Below are 24165 nucleotides of genomic sequence, written 5' to 3'. Positions count from 1 at the left end.
CTGCATAGACATGCATACTGTAATATCATTAATTTCCTTTTATATCATTGTTTATGCAAGTCAAACGACTCTGTTTCAAATATACTTTGTATATTTCCCATGTTCACGATTATTCAGTTTATGTACAATGTATATTGATTTGCAGAAAATAAAGTATCTATCAAACAATACGTAAGCCCTAAAGAGTTGAGCACCTGGCACCATGTAATATCTAGCAGCACTTTATGGTGCAGATATAAACCTATCATACACATGTAACATTGTTTTCACAGCTGTTAAAAATGCAGCAGGTTATATCATTTTGCAAACTCTAATGGTCTCTGTAACTGAAGCCCTGATTGACATAACTCAAGCAGGAAGCTCAACATGTATTTTTAATTATATTAACGGACAAACTTTGAGGTGGTTCCTTTGAAAGTGCATGGCCGGTAAGTATACATGCTACATGTATGTTACAACATAAAGTGTGCGAATATTTTGCATGTAGACCAAGAAATGGCTGTTCCAGAGAAACAGGTAGAAAACACACTAAGAACTCCTTGGATTCAATTTAACTTTCATTTGTACAGCTCCAGCTATCATTTCCAGAGCTGGGTACTCAATGTTTGACCTGACATTCCTGGTGTGTTCCATCCCATTCCACCATTGGCTGCTGCTCCTATCCCAGAAGGTGTAGCTGTAAAACTCCCTTGCATGCTGGCCTGAGGAGGGTTGCTAGGCATGCCCCAACCTCCCCCTGTTGGCTGTTGGACTGCTTGCTGAGGAGTGCCCCCACCTCCAACACGCAAGTTCTGCATTTGTGCTTGCACCTACATTGTATGATGGGAAGACAATAATCAAAGAAGCAATTATGATGATTCATAATAAGTTTACCCAAGTTCATTGTCATGCTGCCAATCTAACGGCATCATAAGACATGATCTGCTTTCAGGAAAATCAATTCAAAGTTGCGTGTCTATGTCTGAAATATAACTACCAATAACAAACAGATACTATTTTTCCCCCCTCTGGAGTAATCTAAAATTGAATGCAGCACAACACTTCAAACAAATGCATGAGGGTCTTTACTATAAATAAGATTTGCTTTGTTCTTTTATGCTATCTGCATGTAATTTCCATACAACAGTTTTCTGTCCTACATTCCATGAAGACTTCAAGAAACAATTGCACAAGGTAACTCAGCCAAAGACATACGTGTATGTGAGCGACTCTATAGAAGCATGCTGCACATCACCACCACCACCACCAAAAAAAAAAAAGATAATTGATAAAAATGACACACTGTCTAAAAATTCTGATTGGGGAAATTTCATTAGCACATTTCATCGAAAATGGATAAATGCAGGGAAAAAGGAGAAAAAAAAATGTATTAGTGGTATATTGTACAGTTTTAGACTAGACACATAATTGTACAAATTTGCATTACAAAAAACTGTCACAAATACATAATAGGGTGGAAGTAAGTTTGAGGAAATGCTTTTTGTGGATCATAGCTGACATTTCAAATTATAAATTAACCACACAAAACCTTTGACATTGACGTGTCCCATACGCGTACCGGCACCATGACATGTATGCTCATACAATTCAATTATGACACAGGCTTGGCTATGATTGGAAAATACATACTTATGCACAAACAAAATACAGTAAATACCACAGCAAATACTCAAAGTTTGACAGACACTTGAAATGAAAGGAACCAGAATCAAGGCATGAAGGTTTGCACAATGCATCGATCTATAAGTTTGGATGAAACCATTCCCTGAATAAAAACCAAAACAATAAAACCCAAGAGTCTGAAGTGCTCATCTGACCACATCTTTGCTGTAAGAGTCTTTAGATTACACTTTGATATTTGAGACAGACAACAGACTGCCACTGTTTAGAACCGCACGTGTCCCACCATCCAGTGAGTGAGATTATAAACTAAGACACATTAAAGCAGATATGCCCGACTATCTTGAAAGAGCAGCAATTAAGAAAAAAATAAAAATAATAATGACACAGTTCATATTTGAATTATTGCCCTCCAGCAAAAGAAAAAAAAAAGGACAACACATTGATGCCATGCTGGGTTTATTAAGGTCATTAATGTGCTACAGGGATCAAATTCGCACTTCCAGAATAACAAACATCATCCTTGGGACTTGCACTTTTACTTTTTTCATCAAAATTTCATCATCAAAATTTCATAATGATTAAGCAATCAAACAGGCAACAGGGAGAAAAAACAACAACAATGCAAAAGACATGAGTATTTTGTCTATTTTTTTTTGTGGATTCAAAATTAACAGAAGACAATACCAGGCAATTCGCATCAATACTTATTGAGAGTGTAAAATTGAAAACCTGCAAAGTGAAATATACATGCAAAAAGTGTAGTAAAATACATGCAAAAAGACCTCATAGTGCTCAAAAGTACTGACAGGAATACTACATGCAGGCTTTCAAGTGGGATAACGTAAAAAAGTAGGAATAAAGTAGGAACGAAATCTCTAAAAAAGTAGGAAAAAGTAGGACTTAAAGAGGGAAAAAGTAGGGCATTAAAGAAAAAAAAGTAGGAATAAGTCAGGACATGTGCAGGCTTTTTGGAGTAGTTTTCGTCGACACTCACCAGAACTCTTGATGGTACATGTAAATCTTAATTTGTACTCACAACCCTGCTGCCTCAGCCTCACTTTTGCTCCTGGGAGAGCCTGGTAATTTTAATGGTGAGAGCTGGTTGAGCACTGCTCCAAGTCCTAGGCTGCAATATCAGTGGGATCAATCACATCTGCACAGGAGCAAAAGCTGAGGCTGGCAGCAGTCTTGTGGTTGATTGGTGTGTGTTATCCCTCTTTCATGCTGAAGAGGCTCTCCCCAACAGTGAGAATCTGCAACTAGAGTCTACTCATCATTTCTGAATATAAATTATTCAAGTAGCCTTGCACATTTTTTTTTGCGGGGTTTTTCACCAAAAAAGTAGGAAAAAGTAGGAAAAAGTAGGATTTTGAGCAAAAAAGTAGGAAAAGTAGGGACAGCAGTAAAAAAGTAGGAAAAAGTAGGAAAAGTAGGGCCACTTGAAAGCCTGTACATGTGGGTCAATCCACATCAAATCAACCAATGCTGTTAACCCGTCCCCTTCAATTTTCTTAAAACTCGCACCAAATGTGCCCCCAAGTGTCAGACGGAAGATTCTGAAATATTTTGCCCCAAGGTCAAACGGTTACTAAGATACAGCCTCCCTTAGCAACCAATGCGTGGCCCCCACAACTGAGTTTAAATAAAATTTACTATTTTTGATTGACTGCTGCAGCCAGGTTAGATGAGATACATTGCTCATTTTCTGTAAATTGGAAGAACTTTATGACCTTAAAATGCACAATATATTATGGCGCGGATCTGACAATCCGTTATTGCGCAAGAGGTCACCGAAAATGGTGTTAAGTGTCAAAGTTAATGTTTTTGGGTGCATGTTTGGAAGCTGATAACTTCAAAATTCAATTAGCTGAGACCCTATTGAAATATTATGCGTATTTGGAGACTCTCACTTGCTCTACACACCTACCAAAAATCGGCCAAAAAGTATGTGTCGTTTTCTTGTAGGGCGCCCTCAGAATTGGATTTTTTTCAAAAAGTCGCCAAGTTCAAGGTCACAAACCACCCCTCGTCCCATCGAGGAGTGACACCAATTTTTGTGTATTGATAGATATTCACCTATATTTTCATTGGTTACCAAAAACTTTTGTGACCGGAATGTTTGATAGCTGGTTTACGCATGGTCATAAACACCCCAAAATCAACGTAAAATGACACCTGGGGTTTTCAGCACATTTCATATTGTGATAAATCAGAGATGAAGTGCCAAGACACAATGGTATCTTCTGTGATGATAGTCTGTAATTAGGACCAAAAGGATATACATCACAAATTGTTTTGAATTATTGGCAATGACCTTGAAAATGTAGCTGAAAACCGCAAAACACTTAACACCACTTTCGGTGTCCTCTTACGCAAGAACTGATTGTCAGATCCGCGCCATAATATATTGTGCATTTTAAGGTCATAAAAGTTCTTCCAATTTACAGAAAATGAGCAATGTATCTCATCTAACCTGGCTGCAGCAGTCAATCAAAAATAGTAAATTTTATTTAAACTCAGTTGTGGGGGCCACGCATTGGTTGCTAAGGGAGGCTGTATCTTAGCAACCATTTGACCTTGGGGCAAAATATTTCAGAATCTTCCATCAGACACTTGGGGGCACATTTGGTGCGAGTTTTAAAAAAAAAATTGAAGGGGGTCGGGTTACAAATTGTCTGAAAATTGGTTGATTTGACGTGGATTGACCCATGTATGTTGATTGGACTGTGCACTAAATGCTGATGTGTTAGAAAATGTCCAAAGTGAGGGGCAATGAAGAGAAACTAATATTTCATGAATACACCCAAAGGCCCATAACGTACAAGATGGAGTGTGAAGTCACATGTCAGTGCTTGTCAACACCTCGTATAAAAACATCTATCAGAGAATGATGCAAAGATGTATTTAGATACTGGCCACACTATTAACACATATTCTGATTTCACTCATGAACCAACTGAGTTGTTTTCAACTGCAGTTGGTTCTGTTCTCTTTATCCTATCTCAAGTTTGTGATGATGAACACATTTCTATTTTCTTCTCTATTCATCTGCTGCACAATGAGCTCCTGACTAGGCAACAGACTTCACTATGCCCATGCTCATTACACACAATTTTTTCTACTGACTACAGACTTCAATGTGAATGGTTTTGGCACCAGAACTTTATCTAATCTGAATGTTGTAGTAACCATGACTATGTCATAGAAAGTGCACTGTGTCTCCAAGTTATTCTCAAGTTATTACATGACATACTCATCTCAAACTTTGGCATTATGTTTGGATTAGGTTTTAGTGACATCAAGCTCACAGTTATTTACACTCTGACTAATCATTTTGATCTTGATACCAACAGTTTAATTAAATTCTGAGAACTACCTTCAGTGATGCATGAAATCTAGAGAATTAAAATTCAAACCAAACATGATTTCTAAATTCTGTAAAGATCTGTAAAGATCACAGAAGTAAACTCTTCTCACAACTTCAAGTATTTTGAGAATTGCAGCAAAGATTCCTGATATTTCATGAACATTAGATTGTTAATTTTTTCTTTTGGTGTCTGCTATCATAATTTGGTCCAACCTCCACCCATAATCAATGTCTACCCTTGGCCCACTTGAATGACTCAATGTCCCACCTTTCCCTGGCTATCAACTCAGTCATCTGATTTAAGTACATGTACTGGATTTATAAGCTAGAGAAACCTTACATTTTCTTACAAAATGCATCCATCCTGGGTCTAGCTTTAAATCTAATTGTCCACTAGGCAAAGTATTAGCATTTTAATCAATCTTCTCTCCATTAAAAGTGTTGTATGAACTTTACCTTTGATTGGTTGACTCTCAAACATGTTCTTTCATGCAATTCTACTTTGGTATTAAACTGGAAAAAAAAAAAAATTAATGAATACACAAGACACCTGGTGGGACTTGCACTCACCTGAGCATCGCACGTTCATCTACCACATACAAACTGTATTCTTGCAAACTATTACCCAAGAAGAATATATCAAACTTAGGGGGCTTTGGGGGTATGGTGTCCATTGGCATAGTCTCTCATACTGGCAATAACCTTCTAGAAGGTTTGACCATGCATTCCCCAAATGTGAAATCTGGTCCCTAATTTGGTCCCAGGCCCAAGGGGAACAGCTGCAGATCTGTCATGAACAAACTTGAAAGTACACTCTCTCATGTACATTGCACAGTATTTCAAGAGCATTTCTGGTTTAGGGTGACAGCCTCCTCCCCCCCCCCCCCCCCCTTCATCGACATCTAATTATTATGCTAGCCTATTTGAGCCAGTCTTTATAGTAACATTTCTGAAGAGATTCCATATAAATTAAATAGTAGTTCACTCAAATGCACTGATGACAATGAGATTACACCAAGTTCAATCCCAATTACATGATGGTAAATATGTCACAAATCTGCAGATGCTCTGTACACTGACCATCGAAAATCAGTCTAAAAAGGGGAAATAAAATGATCAAATGGATTATGACAAAAAAATGTGCTTGGTTCACAGGTGCACTTTTTCTAAATCTGTATACTAAGTGGCAACTGTCCCATGAAATACATAGACTTAAGGAAAGTCAGGAAATGCAACAGAGTTTACTCGAGTACAAATGCAAAATGATATGAGGCATGCATAATTTGCTGTTTTAAGCCAACCTGGAGCATTACATCGTACTGCTGCTGCATTTGCATCTCTTGCATATGCATGAGCTGCATCTGCTCCCACTGATACTGCTGCTGCTGCATTGTGGGTAGGGGTACCTTCAAGTTTGGTGCAAGAGGTAGGGTGCACGGGGTTGTGGGATAGCATGGTTTGGGTTATAAGGATTGGATGTGGGGTGCAGGGGAAGTTAAGGACAAAGCAAAGTACAGTGTAAGACAACCAAAATGTAAAGACCATACAACAAGGATATATCACATACACAAGATACAATTGACATTAACTTTAGATTAACCCATTGCTCACCAAGTCTCATGTTCGGCTCAAATATGATGCCAATATACAATAATTATTATAATATGTACAGAAAGCTGTCTACAGGCATGAAAATACAACGTACATAGCAAACATCCCAACAAATCCCAACTCCCTAGTCATCTGAGTGTCAATAGTGATTGAAAGGATTACACAAAGAATCTAGCAAAGGCAGGAGGCAGGCTTTGAAGCATGATACGTGATGCAATGACAAACTTAGTTGTGCTCTGAATAATTATCATGTCTTCTTCATGACAAGGCCTTTTTTTTTCTTCGTGTGCACTGCTTGTATCATTACAAACATCCAATCCCATATTTCAACAGAAATTTCTGAATTATGAACTAAAAGATACAGTCTCACTGTCAACAAAATGATGTCCTAGATATCTATGAATATCTACTGTATGGAGCATGTGAGTCAATATTACACATTAAAACTATGAATATCTACTGTATGGAGCATGTGAGTCAATATTACACACTAAAACTTCCCTGCATGCACTAAACATCTTGCAGACATGCATTCTGTTTTGCCAATTTCACATATCAACTTATATTCTAAAAATCAACATTTGGAAACTATTGCATCACATATCAAAATTTTAATGCTTGTCTCCTCCACAGAGGGACATTATTTTATTAAACCGACTACATAAAAAAGTTTACTCCATCAGCATGGTTCTCCATTGCAAATTTACCCATTCATCAAATTGTCTTTAGATACTATTTCAAATTCATGAAATATACATGGCATTATAATATAGAATACAGTGTACATGTAGGAATGACAGCAAATGTACTGCTGCTCTACTCCATTCAAATTGGTTGTTTCAAAGGTTAATCTGGCAGGGTGAGCTTTCAATGTACTGGGAGCAATGGGTTATGGTACAGATAACTAACAAAATAAGTCTACACAATGAAAATCTGAGAATGTTAATAAAAAAAATTGGAACGTTACTATTCTCATTATCAACCTCATACCACACAATAGACAGTGTAAACCCTACGTCAACATTGACAATGCATAACTGTCTATTTTTGTCTTTTCAAAGGTTTTCCCAGATTCAATTAGTATCACAATACACAGTTCATATGGTAAGACTCTCAACATATTCTGACAATACCAAAGAGACTTACTGGAAACATGCAAGACGAGAAAGCCTACAACAGTATGGTATATGTACATAGCTATGGGAATACGATGGATACGACAACATAAATAATGAGGGATGTGTTAGCTTGCAAACCTGTTGGAGAGCTTGGGCCTGAGCTTGTTGCTGTTGATGTTGTTGCTGCAATTGAGTGGTGATAACATTTTGTGAAAATTAAGATGTGGTTAATAGTTTGGCACTCTTTAGTGATGAGAAATAGAAAAGATAATGTCTCATCATATTACATGCGGCCACTTCACACAGCACTGCAATATTAATGGTGTGAATGAGAACTGGTGTCAAACAGATAGCAAGAGTTCTGTTATCATGGAATATATTTACATTATGTTTATGTGAGAAAAATAAATTGTGGTGCTGCTTCCTCCACTGCTCATTGATTATGAGGTTTGAAAAAAAAAAGTACTGTGCATATCCAATGGTGACAAATTACACAGCTAAGGAAAAGAAAAACAGTTTTATAAATGGCATGGTCTATTGGCCCTACAACTGTATGGCTTTCTGCACAGCACTGGACCAGGTATAAATTTAAGCAATTCTAGTCTTAGACACAAACACATTTTTATTTGGGAGTTTCTGCACAGGGTGCTTCAAAACATACTCTATGGCACACTATTTGCACTATCACTACATTTTGTGTCATGTTAAGGTAGAAGAATTATATGCTTTTTAATCCCAGAATTTAATTATTACGCGAGATTTTAGATCTTATCTGTGTGACTTAACCCTATTTACGCAGGGTTATTTAGGTAGATGATAGAGCTAGGGGGACCTTCCAGGCCTCGGAGCCCCCCCCCCCCCCCCCCCCACCCACCCAGCCTCGTTAGGGTTAATTTGTTAAACAAACTACTCTTGCTCCGTTTTGCATCATTGGATTTTGTTTATCAACACAATGATGAAGGCAAGGTAGAAAAAAAGAAATAACAAATCAATCTTTCTTCATGAAAGCTGACGTTAGCACCAAATAGTCATGAATATGAATGAAGTGAGGAAAAATAATGGCATGTAATTAATTCTGATTCAAGGAGTACTACCTTTATGTTGCATGGAAGAAACCACGTTTGTATTTCACGTTACTGCATTTATTCACAATCTTGCTTTTTTTTCTTTTTTTTCCCCACAATAAAGAGATCATTCTCAAGAAAAGTTATAAATTCACTTTTTCCCAGCAGAGAAGTGAGTGTAATTAACATTAAATTTCATGACCTTGGCAACAAATTGACTTAGTTCTTTTTTTATCATCAATAAAAACAAAAAACAACAAGGAAATTAATAGTTGTCTTAATGGATAATGTGATGTCACTCCTCATATAGCTCAGAGGCATTGGTGATAATGATAAAGCAGAGTTAATTTATGTTGGTGGTCATATGACATGATGTGATTACGATGACTAATCATATCACTAGCCGAGCTTGACTCATGAAAGCTTGAGACCATCTACACCTAGTGTACAGCACATTTCATATCACATGTCTTGCTTGAAGGGATACGACGTGTATAACAGCAAAGCAGTTTGATAATGTATGATGAATTGACAAATAATATAAAAAAATCATGTACATGACACATTGTTGTCTAGTAGGAAAATACAAAAAGTGGGTATGAGCTTTTTTTCATAAGCACAGCAGGATCACCATCTGTCCTTGAATGATTTTTGTTGTAGTAGAGAAGTGTGTCCTAATGACTGCAGTGAATGTAGTGAAAGGAGCCACACCCAATTTAACCATTTTATTTAACAAAATCTGTAAACTTTAAAACCTGCAAACAGCTAAAAGAAAATCATGTGAGAAAAAAAAAATAAGTTGCTGACAAGCTGCTGACTATAGAAAGCAAAGAATGTTGAGACTGTTAATTAAACATTCTACCAGTCATTGATATCGTGGAAGTTTGATACACAGAAACATGAATTCTATGGGAAACGTGTCTTTCACTATTTCTGCAGCCTGTCAATCAGCTAAGGTCTTGCATCCCTCTTCAAATGCTGGGGATGAGTGACAGAAGAACAAGCAAAGGAAGAAGGAGAAGCCAAGAAGAAAGAGAGAGAGAGAGAGAGAGCGGAGCTGCTGATGGTAACAGTAAATGTACAATGTAGCCTTTTTTATTTTTACTCAGTTACCATAACCCTAAGCTGGAGATAAAGACATGACTTTGCATCAGGAGCACAGAACAAGTCACACACTAACTTTCTCTTTTCTTGAACTTTGGGATTCACCTCATACACGACATTTTACAGAATCACCATGTGATATCATTATAAGTTATGCCAACTTCTAATCAGAGATGCATTGTCTATGGCAAATTATATATCTAATATGAAGAAACACAGCTACTTTCACACACCTGTTGTAAGTACATGTTCTGTTGTTGCTGCTGTAAGTGTCCCTGGTTAGGGTTGTACATTCCCATCATGCCACTTGGATTACCCATCATTCCTTGCCCTGCCATCATGCCTTGGTGTGGGGGTGGTGCCATCATGCCCATACCACCAAAGTTGTTGGCCTGTGGGTATCCTGTATTAGACTGCTGCATGGCCATTTGTTGTGGCATGCCTGTCTGCTGTGGTATACCACCTTGTGGTATGCCACCCTGTTGCTGTATTGCACCTGTGGCTGGGTAGCCATTCACCATTTGATTCTGCTGTGATGGAATGTACATGCCTCCTGTAAAATGGAAACCAAGGGTTCGTAAGATATCTGCCTCCATCATTTATTCCATGCCATACCTCCATAATATTTGATAACACAAATGTGACTGGCCTTGTTGCAAGACTATCAGAGTACAGGACCTGACATGATCCATGTGTATGTTTATCATACTTCACTTCATTAAAGAAAGATAGTTGCTTGTGGTGAGACTACCAAGATGAAGGGTGCACAGACATTTGCTTTCTTCATCATCTTCTTTAACACACAGCATTTATAGAGACTGCAGGTGGTGAAGTGACATCATTTAACTAGAAGCACTCGCAATCGAGCACATGCATTCCCCAAACCCGTCTCCCATACTCCATCTGGATTACTTTTAAGGCCAGAATTTTGTATGATATGGCAACTGTTGCAGGATACAATAAATTCCAAATAGGTGTAGAAGTATAGATTTGACTATGATACATTTACATACCAAATTTGAAAAAAATCGGTCAAGAAACAAGGCAGGGTCGCACACACAAGCAGACCCTGTAAAATTTACCTATTCATGTATAAAGACGGAACAAGCGAGGGCGCCACCACCAAAAACAATATGGGCATCTTCATTTCACTATAATGCACCTTTTTGCCAAATTTGAAGAAAATCTTTAATAAGAAATGTGGCTGATAGAGCACACACAAAAAATGAGCATTGGCATCCAAAGTCGGAACACAGAGGGCGCCGTCACCACAAACTGTTGTGTCCTTCATGTAGAATGATCACCCATACTCCTCCCTAGCAAGTCTGAATAAAATCTGTTACGTAACAATCAAGTTATTGCATAAATAAGCATTTTTGCAAATTTTGACATGATCAAGATGACCTTTGACCCTGTAAAAGGTGGAACAGTGAGGGCAGCATTATCAATAGGTATAGATGTATAGATTTGACTATGATATATTTGCATACCATATTTGAAAAAAATTGGTCTAGAAACAAGGCCAGCGTCACACACACAAGCAGACCCTTTAAAAGTTACCTTTTCATGTATAAAGACGGAACAAGCGAGGGCGCCATCAACAAAAACAATAGGCATCTTCGTCTTACCACAATACACCTTCATGCCAAATTTGAAGATGATCGAAGAAAAACTGCAGCCAGTAGAGCGCTCACAAGCAGACCCTATTGAATTTACCTTTTCATGTATAAAGACGGAACAAGCGAGGGTGCCATCACCAAAAATGATAGGCCTCTTCATCTTTAATACCATAATACACCTTAATGCTAAATTTGAAGATGATCGAAGAAGAACTGCAGCCAGTAGAGCGCTCACAAGCAGACCCTATTGAATTTACCTTTTCATATTGAAAGACAGAACAAGCGAGGGCGCCATCACCAAAAACAATAGGCGTCTTCGTTTATCCATAATACACCTTTATGCCAAATTTGAAGATGATCGGAAAAGAAACGCAGCTGGTAGAGCGCTCACAAAGAAATCTCTGTGGCGGCGGCGGCGGACGCGGCGCGACGAGGCCAAATCCATAGTATCCCCTGAACTCTGTTCGGGGGATGAACTTCATATGTATTATCACTGGTTTGCAAACATATCTAGAACACAAACAATTCACACAATAGCATCCAAGGATAAATACCCAGTACAGCGGGTATAAATAGTCTGATTGATACATACCTGGAACACCATAAATAGGTTGGCTGGACTGGCCAGATGAACCATAGAGAGCTAGGATAGACTCCTTGGAGGCTTTGGATGAAGTAGACTTTGTCTCTGTGCCAAATAATGACTCTTCTATTGCATTGTCAGCTGGGGCAGGATTGGCATTGTGGATAGGTGAGATTTGGTTGGAAGGTGGCTTTTGAGGTGTGTGCATACCAAGAAGGTCTCCATTTCCTACTGAAGCTGGCGCATCTGTTGTTCATTGAAGAAGTGGAAGATATCATGCATGAAAGCATCATTTTATAGGGGGAAAAAAATTGGGATAGGCTTGAACACATAGAAGCCCTTCAAAATTAAACCCATTTTCAACTGGGCTACTTGAAACCAAGTTTCATGGTGACCGATGATCTGGTTCATGCAAAAGTTTGAATTAAAGGTACACTGAAGTATTAGTGACACATTCATGTTTTCATTTTAATGAGCAAATGTAAAATATGCAAATGGTGCCCATATCAGTTACATTGTACCAAGAACAGTAATTTTTGCTGTTTTTTTTTTAATTTTCCCAAGAAAAAGAGTGAAGAGTTTTGTAATATTCAAAACTAACCACACTTTACTTTTCAACATGGATGATACATAAAGCAACAGAGAAGATATCGACAATAATTCTCAAGTATAAATAGTATTTCCAGGATTTTGTTGGAATTTATTATGTATTCTTTTGTTTACATTTCTTTTGTAATCTATTGTTGTTTATTTTCTATGTTTTGTATTATTTTGACAATGATACTGGAAATGACAACCACAAAGACAATGCAAATATACTATTATATGGGGGAAATGGATTATTTTTCACAATGTTTATGAAATGTCCATTGCGTAATACACACATCCATGTGTGGAAAAGTAACTACTTTTGGATGACCTTTGACCCTTGATTTTCATGTGACCTTATACTGCTTGATCTGATCTTCAAAAATTTAGTGCCAAAAGTTGCGCAAGATTTCAAATAAAAAAGTCATGAAACGATAATATCAAATTACCTCGTATGCCAGTGCCCTTGGGAGTACTTGTTAATCCATGTGTTAAAATATATATCTACTGCATTTCCACAGCAAAATTGGCATTCAACTCAAATGTTAGTTTATACATGTGTACATCAGATTATAACTAGCTGAGAGTCTCTTGTGGTAACTTTCCTCTAAAGGTATGACACTATGATACAAAATTATTTTTTTGCATATGAGTGATTGCAAATAGCTCACATTAGCTTGCAAATAAATTAGTAATTTACCTGACAGAACTGTTCCAAATATGGATTATCCAGACAAGGCAAGGGGAGGTATTCTTAACACACTGAAATCTTCTCTTAATCATGCATAAGACATTTCTGATACAATGATTGGTTCATCTGAAGTATTCTCTTTCTGTTATAAATGCAATTATTAATCAAGAAATTATCATCCATATTTATAACCAGTGAGTGCATACCCCACAATAGAGTTGACTTCCATGGCATAGAGTGTAAAGAAAGGAAAGACAAGGGTGGTTACCAAGCCCAAAAAGGTCAAGCTGATTTGAGGAGGGGGCTGCAGCCCTCGGCTCAGATGGTGGTGGAGCAGCAGCAGTAGGAGCACTCTGTACCGCCGTCACTGTGGCAGCTTGGGCTGCGAGAGTTTGTACCCCAGGTGACTGGTGTTTCCTTACTGGAGCCAGGTTCTGTAAACAGACAGTGTACATGTAACCAGTCTAGATTAGAAGCAACCAATGACTAGCATTTAAATAGTCATGATTTTCACTCTAACATCTTTTTGATTTCCTGAAAGTATGCAGTCCATGCCAGGTAAAGTGATTTAATTGGCAAGGTACCTTTAAGTAAATTTACACTTACACTGTAATTCTATTCTACACTTTTCCTGTAGTTTCATGCACTGAATTTTCAAAATAAAAAATCTAATGTCTTCACTTTTTGCTTGATAACTCAGAAATGTCCTAGTAACTAAAACTATGAATGAAAGACACTGACAAATACTGAAATATAATTCCAATATAAGACAAGCATTGGTGGAGTCATTTCATAAAGAAATGAGGAGAAAATTGGAATAAGAGCAATCATACATAGAATGTAAGCCCACTTCATCCCTAATGAGTGTGCACTTTCATAAAAAGTCTGTGTACTATTCAGCTTTTAATAATGTGTCTGTGACATTTCTGGTCTGTTAAACCATCTCATAAACTTTGAAATATATTGCATCAATGGAACTGTACTCTATATAATTAAATGTACAGTAGACCAACATTTTTTTTTTCCACTCATCTAATCACTTTGTGCCACCAAAGAGAGGTAAACAAAATTCTTGAACACACTTTTCATTCTTTTTTTTTTCAAAGTGCACAGCCTTCTGTTCTCAGATAATCTATCACATCTGGCAATGATGTACATTATAGCAGTAATCAGGAGAAGAGAAATAATTTTGTTTTCACTGCATACATCTAAGAGACATACAGGTACTATAATCTACAAGCAGGACTCAACAAGCATTAGTCCAGATGGTTATCAGAAAGAAACATCTTGCCATTCTAATGCCATCCTCTTATCATTTCTGGCAAGCTCCTCACAGCCATCTCAGCATAAATTTGTACAATTTTGATCATTTTCGGGTGGAAACATCGAGTGCAACAACACTCAGTGTAACAAATTTTGTACATGATATTTTCTAAAACTAACTGAAACTACAAACTGACATATTTGGGCTGACGCACTTCCATTGAGCCCCATTGATGCTTAAAAATGATATCTAAATCCATAAGAATAATCAAATGGATATGATAGAAGAATGATTACTTTTTTTAAATTAGCTCTTTGTGTGCCAAGTTCGCACGCCCGACTCAGTCTACGGCGTGCCAAGTTCGCATATTCTACTCATACGCACAAACCCGCCCAAACCGATCAATAAATCGCTAAATGGCACAGTACAATGAAAGCGTTTCTCAAGATTCTGTTCCTCTCAAGCATATACTTGTAGCTTGCATTTTATGCGTGTGATCGAGTAGCAAGCACTGTTCACTACTGGATTTGATTATAGATTTTACAGTCCTGCCACAGGTTTGTTTGCAGAAGTTATGCCTTTCAGTAATGTAGCTACTGGTCATTTGAAAGAAAAACAGTCATAGATTTGCCATACAATTTGAATCAAAGCAAAGCTTGGCATTTTCTCTACAACTTTGTGCACAATATTCCCATCTTAACTGAAGTCTATAAAAGTTAAATAGATTTGGGCAGTATACATTTATATTTGCAAGACTACACAGCACAGTGACATTATGCTGGCAGCTATATTGAGCACTCTCAGCTCCCCTCCCCCCCCCCCCCATTCATACATATATTCCACTAGTGTGAGTACAGAGAGTCACCTTGCCCACATACAGTCTATACCAATGATACATTGTACTCTCCCTCTATAGGCCTATTCATCACTAGCTATGATATGTACCGGCATGTAATGTGTGTATAAAGTGGATGTGTGTGGGTGTGGGTGTGGGTGTGTGTGTGTGTGTGTGTGTGTGTGTGTGTGTTTGTGACAGACAGTGAACTTAGGAGTGATGATTGGACAAAGAATATGACAGACATTTTTCCTTTTTTTTTTAAAATTATGTACAAAGGTGTATACTGTGCATGGATTAGTGTGATGCCCACATATTGGGTTTCATGTGGGGGCCACTACTAACACAGGAGCCCTGCCATGACAGGAAAAAAGCTGTCGCCAAACCCATCCCAATCAAGCTTGGCCACTGTATAAACATTGAATGGAATTTTGTTATCAGTGAATTTGTTCAAAAGTTTTAAAACAACTGCTAGAATACTTGCCAAAAACATCAGAGACACCTCTCGGGTGCCATCTACAGACCACACAGAGAAAGTGACAGTTTCAATGATCAATGGATCTGGTTTCTTTAAGTTTGCAGTCCGAAGGTATTGTCATAAACCCACAATTGAACTTTGAATTATTTAAAAAGGAATAGTCTGAAGTTGTTGTTTTTTTATGTCTCAGCATGTATGGATATTTTGTAATGCACAATACCAGTATATAATGAACTCTCCAGTATCAGGCAATACTTAGCCACCAATTAACTACTAACTGTACTGAGATTTGATGGGTGGTATGTATGTTGGATATGTAGCTACTGTAAACACTGTCTATGGCACAGTAGTTTTCTGAAGGGATTTATATCAAAGTACATGACATGTACAGGGGCGGATCCAGAAATTCTGTAAAGGGGGGGGGGGGGGGGGCGTAACTAATATTTCTGGTGCCACTTCCGGGTTTCATTTCATTTTTTTTCTTTTTATTTCTTTTGTTTTTAACGAAAAATAAAGGGGGGGGGGGGGCGTGCGCTGGTTGCGCCCACCTCTGGATCCGCCACTGCATGTATGCTGTAAGCATGTGATTACCTTCAAAGCCTTGCTAACGGTAAATAATTGTGAATTTAATTACATTTGTCTGAAGAAGTATAGACTGAAATATATGATAATAATCTGCACTACATGTATATACTTACTTCTGATGGCCTTGGGATGGAAATATTATTTTTCTCTGCCTTCTTTACTTTTCTCTTTTCCTTGTCACTGTCTCGACTGTTTTCCTTGTCTTCTCTCTTCACCTAGAAATGATAGAACACAAATATTTGAAGCATTCTTCATCCACAGAAATAATACATCCTACAAGTTTTACACCTTCCAGTAGTCAAATAACCATGGCTTTGAATGGTACTAGGGAAAAGTGGTACCTTACTAAAATTTGAAGTACCCCCCCCCCCCATACAATGATACTCTCTTGCATTAATAAGACAAACTAAAACTAAAGGATAACTTTACATGAAAGTGTAGTTAATAGCAAGAAGTAGAAAGCAGAAATGTGCCCGAGTATAAAGTGGGATTAATACATCTTTTATTGCAAAATCTGTCAGAAAAGATACTCAATTAAAGCTGGTGTCACTTACTTCCTTGTTTAAAGACAAAAAGGGCTCAAAGACCCCTGCTCTAACATTTCTTCTCTTTTGTCTTTTTTTTTTCTTGTTTTGGTCCCACTACAACTACAGCTGTTCCCATGTACACATGTCTTGATTTTTTTTTCTGCACATTTTGACACATTTCATTTGCTTAAAAAAAAAGAAGAACATACCAATACGAGAAAATAAAGAATACACACACATGGACTTTTGAGAGAGAGAGAGAGAGAGAGAGAGAGAGAGAGAAAAAAAAAAAAACCCACTTACCTTGGTGGCTCCAGGAGGGGCCATGTTCTTGTCAATGTATTTTTTGTGCTCATACTTTGCCCTGATGAAATTGTCCAGGGGACTGGTATAGAATCAGTCAAGAGAAATAGCATACTTTGAAAAAAGAAAGCAAAATATCACTTTCTTGAAGTCCTGTTTGACCATCTAATATCTTTCCAATATGCTCCCACTGGCTTTCACAGTTTAAACTGGGGCAGGTAGGCACGTCTGGGGACTTGTGTCTAAATACAAAATAAAAGCATGGTGCACTTTGACAGTGATTGATTACACTTTGTGGCATAGTTTGACTTTTAAAAGACAGTTCAAATGTAATGATTTTTTGAAATTTTCCACAGAAATTGATCGACTTCTGTGATAAGTCAATAACAACAACAACACTAGAAATGTCGCTTTGGCGACTGGTATGCCTCCGCCATAATGCATGATTTTCCCAATATGTCTAGATAGTACATGTGGACAATGCGTGATTACATTTTCACAAAATTGGCAAAATATTGAAATGACAAGTTTGTCACAAATGTGTTGAATGTTCACCTTCCTTGACCTAGGTTTAATTGGATGAATAGGAGAGCATGTATCTAGGGATTTAAGGACTTTAACTTGACTTTGACCCATTCATACATTTAGGCATCGAGTAATTCTCAAGGTACAGGTGTGGAGAAAAAGTGCAATTTCTGAATTGAATAGTAAATTGTTACCATTTTCATCTGGCCCTTGACCCTAAAATTCATAAGATAATCACTTTCAGGTAGAACATGCATAATGTGTACTAAGTTTCAAGATAACTTGAGCCACTTCCGAGATATGGAGGAAAAAGTTAGTTCAGCACTTTCACTTGATCTTTGACCTTTTGATCTTTGAGGCAAAAAAAGAAGAAAAAAAAAAACTTTCCAAAGAATTTCTATTTGGTTACACATGCATACACCAAGTGTAAAAAAAAAAATAACCCTGCTGGCATTGCATAAATATGAGGGAAATAGTAAAATTTTGAAGTGTTGCACTTGACCTTTGACCCCTGACCTTTGACCCCATGAACCCTACATTCTCTAGATAATCACTTCCAGTCAGTACATGTATATACTATGTTCCATGAAGATACCTTGAACAATTTTCCAAGGTACGGAAAAAAAAAAAAAGTTTTAATATTTTTACTTGACCTTTTGACCTTTGACCTCATGACCCAAACTTTCACCAGAGAATCTTAATTGGGTAATACATGTATACACTAAGTTTCAAGAAAATATCTTCAGGCATTCAATAGATATGGTGGAAATAGTGAAATTTTATGTATTTGACCCTGACCTTTTGACCTTTGACCTTTGACCTCATGACCCAAACTTTCACCAGAGAATCTTAATTGGGTAATACATGTATACACTAAGTTTCAAGAAAATATCTTCAGGCATGCAATAGATATGGTGGAAATACTGAAATTTTATGTATTTGACCTTGACCTTTTGACCTTTGACCTTGAGTATGTGCACCCAAAAGTTGATAGGCACAACTTCACCCCCTAATACACATACATGCCAAGTTTCATTAGGATACCTCAACAGGTTTTGATAGTTACCTTGTCCACAAAATTCATTACGGACGGACGGAAGGACGGACGGACGGACAACCCGAAAACATAATGCCTCCGGCACCACTTCGTGGCGGAGGCATAAAAATGACTTGTACAGAGGATTATATGCATATGAATGAAAACTTTTTATTTTTATTGATAGACATGAATATGCACATTTGACTTTTGCAGAGTTTACTGTATTATTTAGAATGCAGCAGAGCTTTTGTAAGATGACTCTATCACACATTCTGTCTCAGTTTCACAAAAAGTACCTCACAGTCTAAATACACTTCTTTACATTTCATCCAGAGTTTGCACGAAGAAGACCCCCCCCCCCCAAAAAAAAAAAAAAAAAAATGTATTTGTACATCTTCTATACAACAATAATCCTATTTATAAATGAGCAAAAAATTTGGACAAACATTGAAAAAGAGTATAGAACATTCAGCTGTCATTATTTGACCTCATCATGCCTTATTTGTACCGACAGTTTCCCAGATTTGATCTACTGAAGGATACGAGTCTGTCTGCGGCCTCCTAAAGCTGGATGGGAGATTGGCTTCGTAGTATTTCCTGGCCAGTGTATTTCCCACACTCTCCATACTCTAATGCAAAAGAAGAGAAATGAAAAGACAATGACACTGGTCAAATAATACTGGACAAATGTGTCACTTGTATTAAAAGCAATTTAAATGCCATGTGCCATCTTCTGAAGTAATCAGTCAGCATACTGGTATTATGAGATCATTCACCATGAGACCCACAAAGGTCACATGGGCTATTTCAAGTTGGCCTTAAGATACATACAGGTACTCTGAGAATCTGGTAACTTCTGAGAAAGTAACCCTTTTCCTACAAATATCTGCTGATTTTAAGAAAAAGTTAAAAATTCCAATTCCATCCTTTATTTGAGACTTTTATCCTCCCCCCCCCCCCCCCCCCCCCCCATAAGAACAACACACACATACACACTCACAAACACACAAATATGGGGGGGGGGGGGAGTTGCTGGAAAACACGGACAGGTAATAAGCCTACAGAATACTTCGTAGAAGATGACTACGACCTACTTCCCGACATCTCAACATACTTGTATTTGCTCCTCCGTCCATGAATCCAGGTTGACTGACTTGACTTTTGATATGTGCACTCCTAGATTGCGATGTATTCCTGCACACCGTATGCAAAGGAAAATACCCAGGTTCCACGAGGCCCATCTTGGTCCTACAGTACGAGATGAAATGTAGAAAATCAAAGGGTAAATAACTGCTGGGCAAGTCCCAAGATAAGGTCCCCTCAGAAGGCAAAATTTCATCTTTGCTGAATATTGACGTGTTTGGTATCATTTTGAAGCTTATTAGTTGAAGTTTTGATTTCCAGGGAGGAATATATATTATGTAAATTTATGCAAATTTCAAGGGCTTCACTTGCATAAATGTAAAATACAGCATTACATACACATGTATGGGACATTCATAAAATTTCATATTTATTCAAAGGAAAGCAAGTTATATTTGATTAATATGTGGACATAAGAAGTTCATCAAATAGTTAACTTGGTACAGAATTATGCAATGATTAAAATGCAAATTAGCTTGTGTCCTATCATAAGATGCCTCATACGTAACAAATTGAGGTCATTTTTTTTAGGTTTTTTCTGAAATTTCTAAGGTTATTTGAACGCCCTTTTGGGAAGTTCTAATTTATTGTTTAAAGAAGTTAAATACCACAGAAAGAAGAAAAAATAGTAAAAGAAATATTTTTTATTAGGCAATTAAATAATGTTATGTATGGGACAAATGCGTTACGTATGGGACATCATCATACATATTGCATGTGAATGCATGAAGCTAGCTGGGAAGGTCTCCCAGTATGGTACACAAATCGTCAATCATCCTGCATAAAGTATCCCAACTTTGCAGAGCTACTTTTGAGTTATAGACACTTAAAACAATACATGTACTTGATTGAACAATTTTCAGAAAGGGGGAGGGGGAGATGCCAAAATACACAATGAAAATCAGCATTAAAGGGAAGGTATAATTTTCGTACAAATGGGGCTTCAGTTTTCAACATTTTACAAGATGATTGGAAACAACTTATATTAATCATTAAAGAGGAATTCAAAGTTTATTTGATGAAGATCCAATTTGACATGGCTGAGATATAAAAAAACAAACAAATACAAAGTAAAACGAAGTGGTCCTAATGAAAAATGTGACCCACCTTTTATTAGGACACCACGTTTCTGGATATCTCAATTATTCAGTTATTCAGTTTTTAGTAGTAGCCACGATAAAATCATGGGTAGACATTGAGGTGTGACTCGAATCAACAACCTGATTGCTAGACAGACATCATACAGTTGTACATCTACTCGATCACTGGGGTTCCACGCAGCAGGTATTGCATATTTATTAAAATTACTATTCTTTGTGTCAAGTTGTTTTTTATTGAAACTGAATGGCAAACTGCCCTTCATCAAAGGAAGTAAACACTTTACTATTCAATTTTTTAGTAGTAACTATTCTGATAAAAATACAGGGCATGCATATTCAGGTTGGTCATAAAAATATAGAATATGATTAAATATGATTATGATGGTAAATATTTGGGGAATACTGATTCCCTTGACAATCTGGATCAGTATTTGAGTAATTTCAACTGATTCTACTTCAATAATTATGCAAAATACCCATAAACATGGTTCTCCACACACTAAACGATTGGAGGACAAAGTGTCCCATACGTAACACGTCATGTCTGTCTTTACAATGTAGAACCTGTAATTAGTGCTTTTTGCCTCATGATTTGAAACTTACCTCTGATAATCTTGAGTGTTGTGACTTTCATCACAGTGAGTTACAAGTTGTAGAATGAAATATTTTCAGTGAGTTTTGAGGTTGAAAAAAATGTTTAAAAAAAAATGTCTGGTGTCATACGTAACGGCACATATTTTCTCTTCTAGAATATAATTGTCAAGGTCATTTTTCTCCATTTTTTACATGATTATATACATGTACTTCTCCTAGATATCAATGACTATGATAAAGTTCAATATGATCAAAGGCCAGAAACACTATTTTTCAGGTCATAAAAGTCTCTGAATGTCCCATACACTTGTACGTAACGCGCACGTTATCTTGGACTTGCCCTGCTCCATAATATCTGACTGAAAGAAAAAGCACAATTGATATCAATCTCAGAATAATTTTGACATCTTCTGTTCTATGATCCTAGGGTGGTGTTGCAATACATACATGTAATTGTCCTGTTAGATGTTTGGTCTGTACAGGGTGATTCTACATGCAGGTTATTTGCTTAAATACACCAAGGCAATCACTCTAAGTCCATTCAATTTCAATTAAATTCAATTTCAATTTGTTTTCACAAATCAGTAAAACACAAACCCCTTGTGGGGACATGTACACTTGTACATTGTTTCGCATATATACGTTGTAATCACAGGATTAAGAATTTTCATTCCTGACCAACAACATTTAATATGATTCACTAATTAACATATCAATCTCTTTTTCCTCAGGATGGGTGTAAAAGAAAATCATGTTCTGTGAGCAGTATTATAAAAATTGTGTTTAATTGGCATACATGTATATTGTTTTTTAGTATACTAGAATATCTACAATGTACATGTTATCGGTATCAAAAAGCAGCCTTTTTCAAATAATTCTTCATACAGAATAATGTTTTGTGTAGGCCACATACATGTATGTAACATTTGTAACTGAACTGCATATTCTGCAAATTCTTTCACCTTTACTAACTCATCCTAATTTTGAACAATTTACTATTGAGGTGCAATTCATTTGTTGGTTAAAAATGTAACATTTGGAAACATGAAATCATAGGCCTACAGTCAAACCTGTCTACAGCAGCCACCCACGGGAAACAAAAAAAGTGGCCGTCATAGACAGGTGGCCGCTGTACACAGATTACCTGACTTTTGTGTGAATTACCTGGTACCTACGTACATGTATACAATGTACATGTATGCATCATCGTTGTATACATTCTATTAAAGTACTTACATTTCAATAGAATGTCTGTACAGTGATGGGGCGATCGTTAACGGCCCGTTAATGATCGCCCCGTCACTGTACAGGCATGCTAAACCTGGAAACATTGAACTGCACATTTCTTGAATATGAGACCATTGAATGGTCCATTCTGAAGCAAATAATTTTCACATAACAATAGATATATAGACTATATACTCTTAAATGAATCCCACAAGGATTGGAACAATCATCCCCCAGCATTCCTACTACTGATTCCCACTGATCAGTTACCAGCCATCCCCTTTAAATTTGTGTTTGTGTTTTCATTGTATATTGTACAGAGACACCACTCTAATCTCTGTATTGTCAATGGAGGGTAGGACTAGGGGTGCTGGTTTCAAAATACGGCGCAACTGAGCTGAGCGCATCAAAACAACAACCCACACCTTCGAAGCAGTTAGTTACAGTATCTTGGAATGTATACCGCAAATCGCATAAATGAGTGCTGTGAATTCAGAGTATTTTTTTTTACATGTGAGTAAAATTTCAGGCAAATTGTGAGATATTTTAAGTATCATTGATAGAAAAACATTAGGGTGTCGATGACGATGTGTTGGACACCCAACTTGGCAACTAGATAGGTCTAGGGGCATAGCCCGGGCCATAGGCCCCTACACTTTTATTCACCACTGTTCACTTATTTGTCGACCAATACACTGGCTAATTTTGCTGTAAATTTAGGCCTACCACTAAGTGATGGTTCCCACATGTAACATATGCTTCAAATCTATCGTTACACCGCATTTCATTCTCACACCTCCGCCTCAAACGCATGACACATGGTCGGGGAATGCGATTCAACTGAGCTGAAGCCATGCATATTGCATGCATTCACTGTTGTTACCGCAGCCGCATTAACGTTTCAGTCTAAACCATGTTCACATAATGCCATTGCTGCAATGCAGTTACGGTACAGCCTACATGTAAATAGGGAAGTTCGTACACCTTACCTTTTGCATCGCAGTCTACACAATATTTATTGTCCTCCTCTCGCAGCAATCTCGATAAGATGGCCTGATATTTTTCTTGATGTTTTTTGTCTTTCTCAGAATGTGATCTTGACATCTTGCACTCCTTGCCTGAACAAATATCCTAACGAAATGAGAGGCCGGTGCGGCAGTTCGTCAGAATTGTGTAC

General features: G+C 37.3%; 1 protein-coding gene across 3 annotated transcripts; it reads right to left on the bottom strand.

Moving 5' to 3' along the window:
* Positions 1-290: 290 nt before the first annotated feature.
* On the bottom strand, positions 291-24165 carry LOC139744224 (stromal membrane-associated protein 1-like). Of its 3 annotated transcripts, XM_071654666.1 has the most exons (11): positions 23978-24165; positions 20039-20172; positions 19468-19553; positions 17361-17442; positions 16644-16745; positions 13637-13802; positions 12099-12335; positions 10121-10440; positions 7858-7902; positions 6292-6396; positions 291-809 (listed from the first exon to the last, which is right to left on the bottom strand). In XM_071654666.1, exons 1-11 carry the CDS (start codon positions 24090-24092, stop codon positions 579-581), a joined length of 1623 nt encoding a protein of 540 aa, XP_071510767.1. In that variant the 5' UTR covers positions 24093-24165; the 3' UTR covers positions 291-578. The 3 variants fall into 3 exon arrangements, with proteins under 3 accessions (XP_071510767.1, XP_071510768.1, XP_071510769.1); XM_071654667.1 differs by lacking the exon at positions 6292-6396; XM_071654668.1 differs by lacking the exons at positions 6292-6396; positions 7858-7902.

This window comes from Diadema antillarum, unplaced genomic scaffold (assembly GCF_040938485.1).
Source record: "Diadema antillarum isolate AM-2024a unplaced genomic scaffold, OU_Dant_1.0 seq00001147_RagTag, whole genome shotgun sequence".
Taxonomy (NCBI): Eukaryota; Metazoa; Echinodermata; class Echinoidea; order Diadematoida; family Diadematidae; genus Diadema; species Diadema antillarum.
Note: the sequence above shows the minus strand (reverse complement) of the source record. Positions and strands in the feature narration are given on the sequence as shown.